Consider the following 13,356-nt stretch of genomic DNA (forward strand, 5'->3'; position numbering starts at 1 on the left):
TTTGTTTTTGCGTGTTTTGTACAATGTCGGATTTATTTATTTATTTATTTATTTATTGGACCGAATCCTTTTCCGTACAAACTATTAATTTAAACAAATTATAAAATTAATTTTAAAAATGCAAATGAAAGAACACATTTTCCCATTCCCTCTATAAACATCCCATAAGATGTTTGTCTTCGCATATTACGTTATGTTTTGCTATATTTTTGGTTACAATATATTAATTTAAAATTAAAATTAATTTAAAATAAAAAACGTTTTAGTTATATTTATTTTTTTTACAGAAATTAAATAGATACATCGCAGTATATAGTAATTTATTTAAAAATTTCAGTTATTTTTATTCTTTTCTGTTTCCTTTTATTTTTGGGAAATTATTGGACAATTTATTTTAAGGCTTTTTTGTTGCTGTTGTTGTTGTTTTACTTATGTTTACACTGAGTTTATAGAAGTGGATGGCGCTGGTAGCGTTTTGGTACCGGAAGAGGGCAGTGTTACTTTATTTTACTGCAGGTTTGAAGTCTGCTGACTTGCAAGTGTTTGCAGAGATCTTGGTCAAGAAAATGCTAAAATGCAAATAACAGATGTTTATGATGCCTTTTGATTAAATGTAATATGATGACGGATTATAAGCCCATCGAATTGCTGTGATATTCTTATAGCTGATATGCGGCATTAACAAGCCTGTGCTTCAGCAATTATTTCTTTTTTGTAAAAATATTTGCCTGCAATAATTTAGTCTATTCCTTAAAAATGCATATTTGCATGTATCCAAAATAAAGCGTGTTCATTCACTTAGATTAATTAATTAATCTGCATTAAGCAGACCAAAAATTCACAAAAGCTGTAAAATTATAGCAATGTTTTTTAAAAGAAACAGCACCACATCTGGGACTTTTACTACTAATTTATAAATTCCCCTCCTTTTTGACACAAAAATCATAATTTTCAGTAAAGATGGCTGATTTCAAACAGATGCAGCTGGAAAAGTAAAGAAAAAAGCAAGTAACAACACGGAAAGTGTTGTGTGGTTATTATTTCCAATATTACGTTTTTAAACATTAAGATTTGTTCATTGTTTCTAGCAAATGTTGCACATTTTCAGCTAAATTATTATAGATTAAAATATCCACTTTTTTCATTTGAAATAATTTCATATCTTTGCTTGAAGAAGCATCTCAGAATTATCAGATACCAGTCATTTAAGTCATCATCTGTGTAAATTTGTCACTTTCATTAAATAACATGAGAATGACTCACTGTGAGAAAGAAAAACCAGAGAAGTTGGCACAAAACACAAGAATCTCCCTAATTATCTCTGCGGGTTAAAATAGATGGGATTGTTCGCAAATGTTCTTTTAATTTGTAATTTCTCATCTCTTTTCATCCTAAGATTAACATTTATTAGATAATATTAAACTTAATTGCGGTGATTTAGAGCAAAAGTATCTTCTGAGTGAGTTTTAGGTCAGCGGTGTGTCACATTATTTACTCCAAGTGGCAAAAATAAAACTGTCATCTCGGCCAAACTTTTCATGAAATTCCTCCATCATCTGCTGACGTTAAACGACGTCAGTGAGAACAGAAGTAAGCTAAGCCGGTTGAATAATGCAGAACATTTTGCCAAGTCTTGCTGCCAGGCATTGCGGATGCTTTGCAGACAACAACAGGCAATTAAATTAAGAGCTGGACCAAATTTCCTGTCAGATTCCTGAGAAGAGGAGACACAGAGGGAAAAAGTGAAAGATATTTAAGGGGAAAATGAGTCTCCGTACATTGACACCTGCATGCTATTGTTGTCATTAGCAACGGTTGAGTTGACTGTTGGGCTCCTGTGAGTCATTTGTGCTTATGGAGCTGAAAGGTGTAATGGCCGACAGCCTGAGATGTTTCTAACTTTTCAGTTTAGATGAATTATGTCCCTTTTCTAGAATATAACAAAATGAGATAAATGTGCTTTTAAAAAGGGGGTTAGCTTGAAGACATAAGTGGTAAGTTTGAAAGATCACACATCCTTACATATCCAGAGAGTTGGGTTATACGTTTACCCAATTACATTTACTTGAGTAATCTTTTTGAAAAAATATATTTACTTGAGTAATTTCTTGGAGTACAATCTCTTGTACTCAAGTAAAATAAAAATTGCTAAAACTATCATCATGTTGTGACTCTATGATATGAGACATATAATCTGGGAAAATATCGATCTAGTTCACCTCCTTCTTGTGTTGCTACTGTCCTATGAAGAAATGCACAGCTCCCGATCAAAACAGCCAATCAGAGCTGTTTTTGATCGGGAGCTGTCAATCAATGTTGTGAACTCACCTTTACAGGAAAACAATTTATCCACCATGATAACTAACCTTAGCTTTCATGACAGGTTCTGCTTTATAGAAAGGTGGGGAGCAATGCACACAAAGATTGATTGACAGCACTAAGACCCGCCTCCTGGCTCTGATTGGTTGCTTTTAGTTAGAAATGGGAGCACTGGGAGAAGGCTGAGGAGCTGTCAACATAGTGACAGTTTCAACAAATATGTAAAATATATTTTTTGTAAAAGTTACTGGTTTTTATAAAATAATCTAAAAAAAATCTAAAAATGTGGAACAAACAGTTCATGCGGTAGGTTTAGTGGTTTGATGCTATTTGACACAGAGCCAGGTTAGTTTGGATACCTTCTTTTCTCTCAACAAAAAAATAAATCATCAATTGAAAACTGAAATTTGTATTCAGTGAGATTATCTTGGATATAAAAAATTTTAAAATCTGAAACATTAAAGTGTGACAAAAAAAAAAACTCAAATCAATGTGAAAGGGGAAAGTATTTTTCACAAAAATTCTGGTGGATACATATTTGAACTCCAAATACTTCAAGAAATTTAAACGTTATAAATGATCTCCTAATTATCTGGTCATATTTTTGTTAGTTAGATCATTTCTATACTAGTTCATAATAAAGAAAAACACAAATTTAATCTGTTTTGTCTCCTACATTTTGGTTGTTTTAAAAGGTTTTCTTTTGTAACTTTTTCCTATTTTTTAAAAGTTCTATCTCATTTATAACTGAGGTTTTGCAAACTTCAACATAAAGTGTTCCATGTTGTGATTATGGGTTTGTTTTTATCCTTTTGAATTATGCAAAAAAGAGATTTTACCCCCTCAAAACTCTGAATAACAGGTTTGATTAACCACCTGATTTTAATAACCCCAATCTGTGGCTCTTCAGAGCATCTGTGGTGAGTCTCAGCAGTGATTATATAAATAATTTTACTGGAAAAGAAGAGATTTCTTAGTTTTTTCTTATTCAAAAGAGTGCAGAATCTGTGGAGAATTTCAGAAGGGCGTATGCTTGTTAGAATGTGTCATCCAGTCAATAATCAACTGGATAAATGCTGCATTGCATTTTTTTCACCATATTTTTATCAGTTTTCTGTCTTCTGTTTGTTCACTTTGCTAAATTTTGAGCCTAAAGCAAAGGACAGATGCAAGAATTGGGGAAGAAAATACAAATTTGACATTTAAAACTGTTATTAGCATCTTACATTAGCGATTAGCACTGCTAGCATTAAAAAAGCAATACTTGGTAGACAAAGTAGATCCTGAGTCTTGATTTTTAGATTTCCAGAATGATGCCAACATTTCCAAATCCAGCATGATCTGCAACAAAGGTTGTAAGTTTAAATGGATAAACACAGCAACCTTATTCTGTTTACTCTTCCTGTTATCTGCTTAATGCTTTGCTCTCTCTCACTCTCATGCAGCCTGAATGAACCACACAGGTCTCCGAAATTTGTAGAAAATACACATTACTTTTAAAAAGCTTTTCACATATTTTAATTTTCATTCTGCTAACTTCTCAGTTTCCATAAACATTGAGTGTTACTATTAAAAATAGAAAGCTGCTTTCTTTTATTGACAGTTTGATGTTTTTGTTTGATCAAAAACTGTATGGATTATGCTTAAAGTTTAAATCAACTCTACTGGTCAGATATCAACCCAGAATTATGATGAAGACTAAAAATTCAACTTGCTGAGTGATAATTAGCCAAATATTGGTAAGTATATGTATAAGTTTGAGCCTGTGTGAATAATTTGGATATGTGTAGATCAGAGAAAATCCACAATAAAGTGAAAGCCATTTTCTGTTTTTGTATAATTATTCCTCGCTTGGAAAAATAAAAGTTTAAATAAATAAGTCCAAGAGCCAAAATGGATGACGTGCGTGCCGATGATGGCCGCATGGCAACTTCACACTGAGGTGTGAAGAAGGTGAAGAGAGGATCAACATCCTCCACCTCTCCACCTGCTGCAGGTGTTTCTCGGTTCAGATGCACAGACCAAACTCCAAAGAGCTGCTGAGAACGACATGTTAGCGCTGAAGCTAGCCCTAAAGGTTAAAATGGCAGAAGAGGTTTTAGTTTGGGATGGTGACCTTTATCTTCCAGTCCTCCTCCTTCCTGTCCTGTTTGCACAATCACAACACAAGCAGAGATCATCCTTCAAGAAAATGCAAGCAGCGCGTGGCTCCACATCAGAAACAACAGAGTCCAACACGGTTCTGGTTCTGGTTCTGGTGGGATACAGAAAAGGACAGAAGAGCATTGCATTCATCTAAGAAAAAAAATCTAAATATCTCATAATTCTGAGAAAATATGTCATAATTACAAGATCTTATCTCCTAATTATGACAAGTTTTCTTGAAATCTTATCTCACAATTACAAGATTTTTTTTAGTAATTATGAGATCCTATCTGGTAATTACAGCATCTTATCTCATTTATGAGACTTTATCAAATAATTATGAGATAAATTATGAGATATTTTCTCAGAATTATGAGATATTGTCTTGTAATTATGAGTAAATGTTTCATAATTACAAGACAAGATGTAATTACAAGAAAATATCTCATTATTACAACTTCATGTCTCATAATTATCTCATCTTATGCTGTAATTAAAAGATTTATTCTTGTACTTATGAGATATGTCTTAAGATCTCACAATTATGACATATTTTCATGTAATTACAAAATAAAGCCTCATTATTATGATATCTTATCTTTGAATTCTGAAATTATTTCTTGTATTTTTGAGATCTTAGCTCATAATTACATCATCTTATTTCTCAATTACGAAATTTTTTCATGTAATGAAATATTAACTCGTAATTACTAGATCGTGATCTGGTAATTATGAGATAAGATAACTATATTGTTACTTTTTTTGTGAATGCAATGCGCTTCAGTAAAAAAAGGCTGCAGCAGACCCAGAAGTGCAGCAGTTCTGTGTCTGCTGCAGCATCAGCAGCGACGCTGTGTTGACATTTCAGCGCCGGTTTTCTCCATCTCTCACTCTGCATCTGAATCACTCATCTAAAATTCAAACGAGGCTCAGGAAAGGACGAGAAAAACTAGCAACAAAAGTTTTGTTGATTTGGCCGGTGCAGAGGTGTGAATGTTTCTCCCATCGCGCGGCGCTTCGGCCGTAGATTAGCTGTAAGAGACGCTCATGATGTCAGGAGACGCTGGAAACAGATGCACAATGTGGTGAGTCATGCTGTGGGCCAGAAATGACTCAGAGTGCATTCCTCCAACAGAAACAAACTTCAGTTTTAATAAAAACTTCTGATAGGATTCCTACAGAGCCTGGAAGAGCCTGGAAAGTCTGGAAGAGTCTGGAAGAGCCTGGAAGAGTCTGGAAGAGTCTGGAAGAGCCTGGAAGAGTCTGGAAGAGCCTGGAAAGTCTGGAAGAGTCTGGAAATCTGGCATCTTGAGTCAAGACTTCTCCAGGCAAAACAGAGAAAAAAGTAAATTATTTCCTTCCTTCCTTCCTTCCTTCCTTCCTTCCTTCCTTCCTTCCTTCCTTCCTTCCTTCCTTCCTTCCTTCCTTCCTTCCTTCCTTCCTTCCTTCCTTCCTTCCTTCCTTCCTTCCTTCCTTCCTTCCTTCCTTCCTTCCTTCCTTCTTCCTTCCTTCCTTCCTTCCTTCCTTCCTTCCTTCCTTCCTTCCTTCCTTCCTTCCTTCCTTCCTTCCTTTTCTTACTCTGTGAAGAAAAAAGGAAAAATAATCAACGGTTTTCAAATAAAAATCTCTAAACTGCTAAATGTTGATATGTTTCCAGCCTACAGTTCGATTAGAATAAATAAATAAAAACTAGATGATTTAAGCGTGCAGTATTTTTTTCTCCAAAGCTGCTTTTCATTTCGTGAACTAAACGCTATTTAAAATTAAACTTTTAGTTGAAATAAATGTATTCTTGTTGAGGCTTGTGGAGGTTCTGCACTGGGTCAACCGGTCCAGTCATCGCCTCGCTGTCAGACCATGTGTCACCTCTCATGTATTATTAAACAGATGATCCAACTGTTGACATTAGAAACCAAACAAATCTGTTCTGCCATCACTGTCAACTGATGTGTGTGTTTGGTTTGCTGATAGATCAGGTCAATGTTGGCCTTTTATACTGATTTAATATTTATTGCTACAACTTTGGCTGGAAATTAGAGGAAATTAAACAAGGAGGAAAGTCTGGATGGGAACGTGTTTGGTTTTCTTTAGAGCTAATAGCTAAAACTGATTGATTTATTTAACAGACATGATACAAAACAAAAACAGGGAACAAAAATATCTTCATTTTCTGAAATTGTAACGTCACTACAAGAGAAAAACTGCAGGAATTAACCCTTTTAAAGACAGTTAGCTCCAGTAATTTAGTAATGTTTAGGTTTTTTAGAACATAAATTTAAAACCTTGTTTCTAATTTCAGTTTTAAAAGCTGACAGTTTTATCTTAGTCTTAGACATTATGATATTGTTTTTAATTTTTTTATATTTCAACAGACCTACAAGGAAAATGATTTGCTTATTATGATGATGGATTTATCAATAAAGACGTTTTTCTCTACATGAATAAAACGTCACAAGTCTTAATAGAATAGAATAGAATAGATGAATTTTAGGTGAATTTTAGGTCTAAGATCAGCAAAGTGACATCAACGTATACATAGATTCACACAATGACAAAAATATTAAAATAAACACAAAGCAAATCAAACTAACTAAATTAAGAATGATATACACTAGAGAAAGTTCTAAATTACAGCACAACATGTGTTAGTTAGCAAAAATATCAAGTTTACAATCCCAGTCATGGCCTCGCACTTCAATTTTAGTTTTGCCAAACTGAAGGACAAAATTCAGAAATAAAGTATTTAAACTGGTTTTATTTTATGCTGGGTTTAGAGTTATGGCTTCTTCCTTGCTGTGCGGCCCTCCAGCCTGTAGGTATGGGATGTGGATAACACTCTCTCACCATCTTGAGCCATAATTTTCACTTTCAGTCTTTTGTTTTGTATGTTATAAACAAAATATACTTTCATTTCTGGGTTTTGGAAGAAGCTGGAGTATTAACGTTGTTTGGTTTCATTCATCCTAATTTCACCCCAGCTAAAACCCATTAGAGGTTATAGGCAATAAGGTTGGCCTGAGAGTGCTTGGACTAGGACAATGTTCAAACAGACTTCTTGTGAGTCAGATGCTCCCCGCTCCAGGTGAGAGAAACCACAAAATTTCCCATTAGGAAACCAGAACAGTGACACGTTTCTAAGAAAATGCCAAACACCCTGGTAAGTCAGAAGCTCATTATTACAAAGAGGGAAAGTGTGAAATCATCTCTCTTTACATAACTCTTTACCAGTTATGTAGAGAGAGCTGCAGTGTGAAGAACTCCCTGGACTCCAATAGGAAGCAGCAGTTTGTTGGTGCTGATTCAGTCAAAATGGCACCATGATCCACCTCCGTGCAGCAGCATGGCAGATTGCTTGGCGGTGTCTCCTCACACTCATCTTTTCTTCTCCACACAAAGCGTGGAAGAGGAAAAATCAGAAACTTATCTAACATAAGAAATTCTAGATATTCCTGTTAGTGTTTCTTATTATTTGCTTTCCAGATATTTGCATTTTAGTTTGCACTAGTTGAATCATCTACCATCAAGAATACATTTAAAGGGGCAGAATTATGTGTTTTTCTGTCAAATTCTAGATATTCCTGATTGTGCTATTTTATAGCACAATCAAGTAACTATGTTGCCTTCAGTTATTATAAAATGCTGTTTATCAAATATAAATTAAAAGAAATTTGACTTTGTAATTTAACCTTGAAATTGTGCCTCTGTCTCTTTAAGAAACTTTTGCTGTTTCTGAAGTCATCACAACATGGCTCCTCTATTTACCCTTTACCGGCATTTCACTAACAAGTACCTGAGGAGATGTGCAGCTCCACCAGGTGTTTGCTAATTGCTGCTGGCTAGTCTGAAGGAGCTGAGTGAGGGAAGGCTGCTCTGTAATGCAGAAGCTCGAAAGCTTGGAAACTGCAGCTCAGAGGAGCAGCTTCATCCCCAAAGGTGGCACTCTGTCCCACCAAGTGTTTTGCACAGCTTAATGGTTGCCATGGAGATTAAAAGATTTCTTAAACATGCACAAAAGAATCAAAGCAACACAAGTATATTTTTGATGGAGTAATACCATCATAGCTAAAAAAGTCAATTTTACATAACACTGCCCCTAGAAGATGCCTTTAATATTGATGTTTTTTTTATCTTTAATAACTTGAATTGTGATTTTAGTCAGAAAAAATGTGAGATCTCTCAAGTCATAAATTGCTGATATTGCTGACATATATGTTTCAGATAGTAATTCATTGTAGATATCGTGAATTGAAACTTCCTTGCAACTTAATAGTAAATCTGACATCATTATTCAAAATGTAATCTGAGATATCTCAAATACATCTTTTGTGTAGTCAAAATATAATTAGATATATCTTAATTAACTAATATATCCAGTCGTAAAGTAATTTCAGACACCTGGAATGTAAGTGTGGTGAAGGCAATTTGATGTCAAAATGGCCTGCCATACAGTTCGGCCGTTCGGGAAACCTCCCGACCCCCCGATGGCCAACGCGCCTCTGAATGAATCCAGCCTCAGCAAAGAGTCACAACTGATTTAAAAACATAAAGGATAAAATTCTGTACAGTTCAGAGATGATCCATCTGGAGAAACAAAGACGCAGAAATCACTGAGTTTCTTTGCCTCCCACGTTTCAGAACCAGGAAGCTGCTGCTTTGTGTAGAAAATGCATCTGTCTACTTATAACTCACAGGAGATGAATGCAGTGGGTTTAAGACTGCATTCAGGGCTGTGGGTGGAGAAGTGGAAATGATTGTGTTCCTCAGCATGGAAGCTTTGCAAAGCTGTCAGTTTAGTTACTAATTTAAGATGTTATGTAAATAATGATTAAAAAAACTGTGTGAGGGGATTAAGACCAAGAAGACAGAAAGAAAAGAAGAAGAAAAATAACTTTTCTTGTCCCAAAGGGAAACCCAAAGTGACGGCAAAATGGAAGAATCCAGATTCACACAAAGGTTAAAATATAACAGAAAGTGAGCTAATAATACTGGAAAGTAAGAAAAGTAATACATCACTTTTAAAGAAATGTCATCTGAAGAACTTTCTCAGGAACCTGAAAAAAAAATCTTCTCATCATGAGTTTAAACTTTATGTGGTAAGTTTGACAGGAGCATCACTCAGGACTCGTCTGTTGGGTCCAACTGGGTCAAAACGGACCATCACAGCCAGATTAATGACGTCCTGCAGTTGCCAATAGATTGATTTCTAAAACAAATAAGCAAAAGAAAGATTATGTTTTCATTTTTTCAGGCTCAAAAATGTCTTATTGATCTGTTTACCTCTTACCTGCTGTTTCTGGGGAACTTGGAGGCTTTTTGGACTCTGAGCCGTTAGACACAGAAATGTTCATTTCTTCTCCTTATTTACTTTTAATTAACCTGATATTTTGACTCAAAGTATTTATTCTTACTCTTTCATGATAATATTGATTATAATGATTAAAGATACTGACAATAGAATAACTGTCAAAGTACTGATCACAATGATAACAATATGATGAAAACATGATCAACATTATTTAAAAATAATTTTTAGGCTTGATGTTTATTTTTAATGAGTGATCGCTGTGGTGGATTAGTCTGCGCTGCTATTAGCTAATCTGACACAGCAGTGGCTGAGAAGCTAATTTAAACATCTGATGGTCATAAATATATTTCAAAGTGAGTCAGAAACAAGAACCTGAAAGCCAATTTTCCTTCTGTGTTTGTTTTCATCGCTCTTTCTCTTATCGTTTGTTCTCGACAAGTCGCTCATGACTCCATCAGCTGTCACTGTTCATTGGACTTCTTGGATCTTTAGCAAGACTCTCATCAACAAGATGAGACGGAGCAGATGACATGAAAGTGATGACACATTTCTCTCTAGTTTATTGGTCGCTCTCCAGCTAATCCAATGCTCTAATTTCACAGCTTGACTTTTGTTTAAGTTGCAACATTTCTGGCAAGATGTGTAACTCTGCCGAGAACAAGGAGCTCTAAACCAATGACTGATATTTTGGCTTCCAGTTGGTGTGTGAGTATGCCTACAAATGTAGATAAAACAACAACAACAACATAAGGAAAACAGGCAGAAGTTGTTTATGGACGTGTTAGAAACTGATCTGGGTTTATTTCAAATGTAAAGGACATGGAAAGAAAGGAAAATAAAAAAATAAGTGAAGAGAAAACATTAAAGAAGTCTGTTTCTACACCTGCAGAAAGAGAGAAAAAACACAGAGAAACTAAAAAGTACACAATGCTAATTAAATCACATTATATTTAGTGGCAACCGCAGCCCAAGAGGAGCGTAAAGACTTGGATCCAAATGGTGTTTTAGCATTTCTCAGCTTATAAGGTCAAATTTTCCAACAAATGCTTAAACTGTGAGGACTGATGGCTCTTTATGGGGTCCAAAGTGACAGTAAAAAGAAAAAAAAGTTCTGGTTTTGGGTTAGCGACTAGATTTAGGACTGTGGTATGAACCGAGTTGAAGTTACGATTAGAGTATTGCTTTGAAAATGAATGAACAATGAATTGAATATACATTTAAAGGTAAAATAACAATGGTTAAATATTTAGTCCATTTTTATTGTTTTGCATTGGACAAATGTGTAAAGACGTTAAAACTTGTTATAGTTTAAGAAGTACTAATTGAGCAAATTTCATGAGTTTCATCAATACATTCTGCCACAGATGAAAATGAGCTGCAGAATATTAAAGAAAATGGGTTTAAATTAAAGTGATTTGAATGTTTAATTTAATCTTCAGTTCTTACAGTTTGAAGATATTTCTGACCTTCACAATGATGCTGTTTAAAAAAAACCACAGCACAATGAAAATAAACTAATATTTACAAGAGAAGTGAAAACACAATTTTTACTGTAATCTTTTTTATTACAAAATATAAATGACAAAAAGCTTTTTAAAACTGTGTTGCTAAAACAAGGACAGATGTGACAGACACGAACGAAACAAAGCTTTTTTTTTGTTCTTTTTTCAGTTTACATGCTACAGTTTATAATGTACAGGTGAGTGTGCTCCTGCTCAGGTAGAAACTTAAAGATGTGAAGATGAAGATGTCTTGATCTGAAGGGAAGTCGTAACAGAACATCAGTCTCCAGCACACAAACAGATTCCCTTTTTGTTCAGAGAAATTATTCCACAGTTCTGAAGACAGACAGCGAACTGTAAGTAACTGTAAATTTAATTTTTTAAATTGTATTTCCTAAAATGCAATAAATTCCTTTAGTGAATTTGATTTGGGTGAAGCTGACAGCAGCCACTTGAGGAGTTTTGGCAAAAACATATTTGCAGACAGAAATGTTTTCACCTTAAAAGCAAAATGTATTTATATTTTATAAAGTTTTGGCTTGATTACTGCTCTAAATATGTTGCTTTTTAAGCAAATAGTCTACTCCAATTAACGATTAATCTATCAGTTGACGGTTATTTCAATAATAGATTCAACACGATTAATAGTTTCATCCCCAATCAGAAGTGGTTTCATCTAAATAAGTTAAAAGTATTTATGTTTCTTAATTTTATTTAGTAATTTTTGGAATGTGAATCTTTTCCAGACAGTTTTGTTTGGACAGAAAATAAAAACTGTTCCTGTCTGTCTCGGAACTATTTGTGGTACCATTCACACCCTCATTCATCAATCCGCTGTTTGTTTTAGGCACGGATTCAAAGAACAGCTGATTTCCAAATGACAACATTGAAAACAGACGGAAGGACGTCGGATGGTTTCCACTTTATAAGCAGATCCACTACAGTTCAGTTTAGCGGGGATTGATGGGAATGAGGGGGTCTGAGAAGTTCCGTGTTTTCCGTCACCGTTCTTCAATAAAAACAAACAAAAACCACATGCGTAAAATGGCACCATGTGTGCGTAAAATGTTGCCAGTGGGGAAGGCAGGCGCATCATCTCAGAGGTTTTGGACTCTGCCATGGAGGAATCCCCGGGAAGCTTCACTTCCCCACCTCGTCGAGCACCTTGCGGTTGAGCTGAGCCTGCTCCCGCTGGCTCTCCATCTTGGCCATCTGGATCATATTCCTCAGCAGGTGGAAGGTCAGGTCGATGGAGAGCGGCGGCTCCTCGCTGCGCTTCAGCAGCTGCTCCGCGGTCCGCAGCGCCTCGTCCTCCTCCTCCTCCGCGCCGTCAACTTCCGGCAGCAGCAGGTGGAGGCGGTCCGGGTCCCTCCGCTGGAGCAGCCGCAGCAGGTGGTCGCCCACCAGATCCGAGGCGGCGCCTTCCGTGGCCGCCCTGAGGAGAACATCGTCCACCTGCTGCGTCTGGAGGCGGCTGGTGCCATCCAGCCAGCCGGGGAAAGAGCGCGGTCTGCCGGCGGCGGGGCGGGGGTGTGACGAGAGGAGGACCGAGGAGAGGAGCAGCAGGAGGGGGACCGGCTTCATGTCCTGCAACCGAAAGGAAATTATGATTTTTTTAAAATTAGTTTTGAAACTTAAAACATTTGACAGTGTAAACATTTTGGCAAAAATAAAGTAAATAATTTTTTTGCATGACATTTATAAAAAAAAAAAATCCTGAAGAGATTTGTCTCAGTTAAAGATAACTATGACCTTTAGATGGATGTAAAAAGCTGCAGAACTCACTTGATTTTCGTCAGTTGATGCAGCTGAACTTTTCAGAGATGTCTGGTCTGATTCTGGAAAGTCCTGTGAGCCGCGGCTCCAGAGGTCTGCGGGGTTTTATACGTCCAGCCCGCTCCTTTTTGACGTCAATGCAACAACATGCCGCCGTCTTGGAAAGCGGGCAGCTCTAAAAGACGCACAACGATGCGGCAGCTGGCGGAGCGCGGATGGAGCGAGAATATAAGCAGCAGTTTTTACAGCTTTGTTTGTTTTCCATCTTCTTTTACAAGATGAAGGAAGAAAACGCCAGAATCTTCACTG

General features: G+C 36.2%; 1 protein-coding gene across 1 annotated transcript; it reads right to left on the reverse strand.

Moving 5' to 3' along the window:
- Positions 1–12,136: 12,136 nt before the first annotated feature.
- Positions 12,137–12,855, reverse strand: ucn1 (urocortin 1). Its single transcript, XM_014986033.2, has one exon. The coding sequence runs from the start codon at positions 12,853–12,855 to the stop codon at positions 12,412–12,414; it is 444 nt and encodes a 147-aa protein (XP_014841519.2). The 3' UTR covers positions 12,137–12,411.
- Between the last annotated feature and the right edge of the window lie 501 nt (positions 12,856–13,356).

This window comes from Poecilia mexicana, unplaced genomic scaffold (genome assembly GCF_051168715.1).
Source record: "Poecilia mexicana isolate PSO_F unplaced genomic scaffold, ASM5116871v1 scaffold_21, whole genome shotgun sequence".
Taxonomy (NCBI): Eukaryota; Metazoa; Chordata; class Actinopteri; order Cyprinodontiformes; family Poeciliidae; genus Poecilia; species Poecilia mexicana.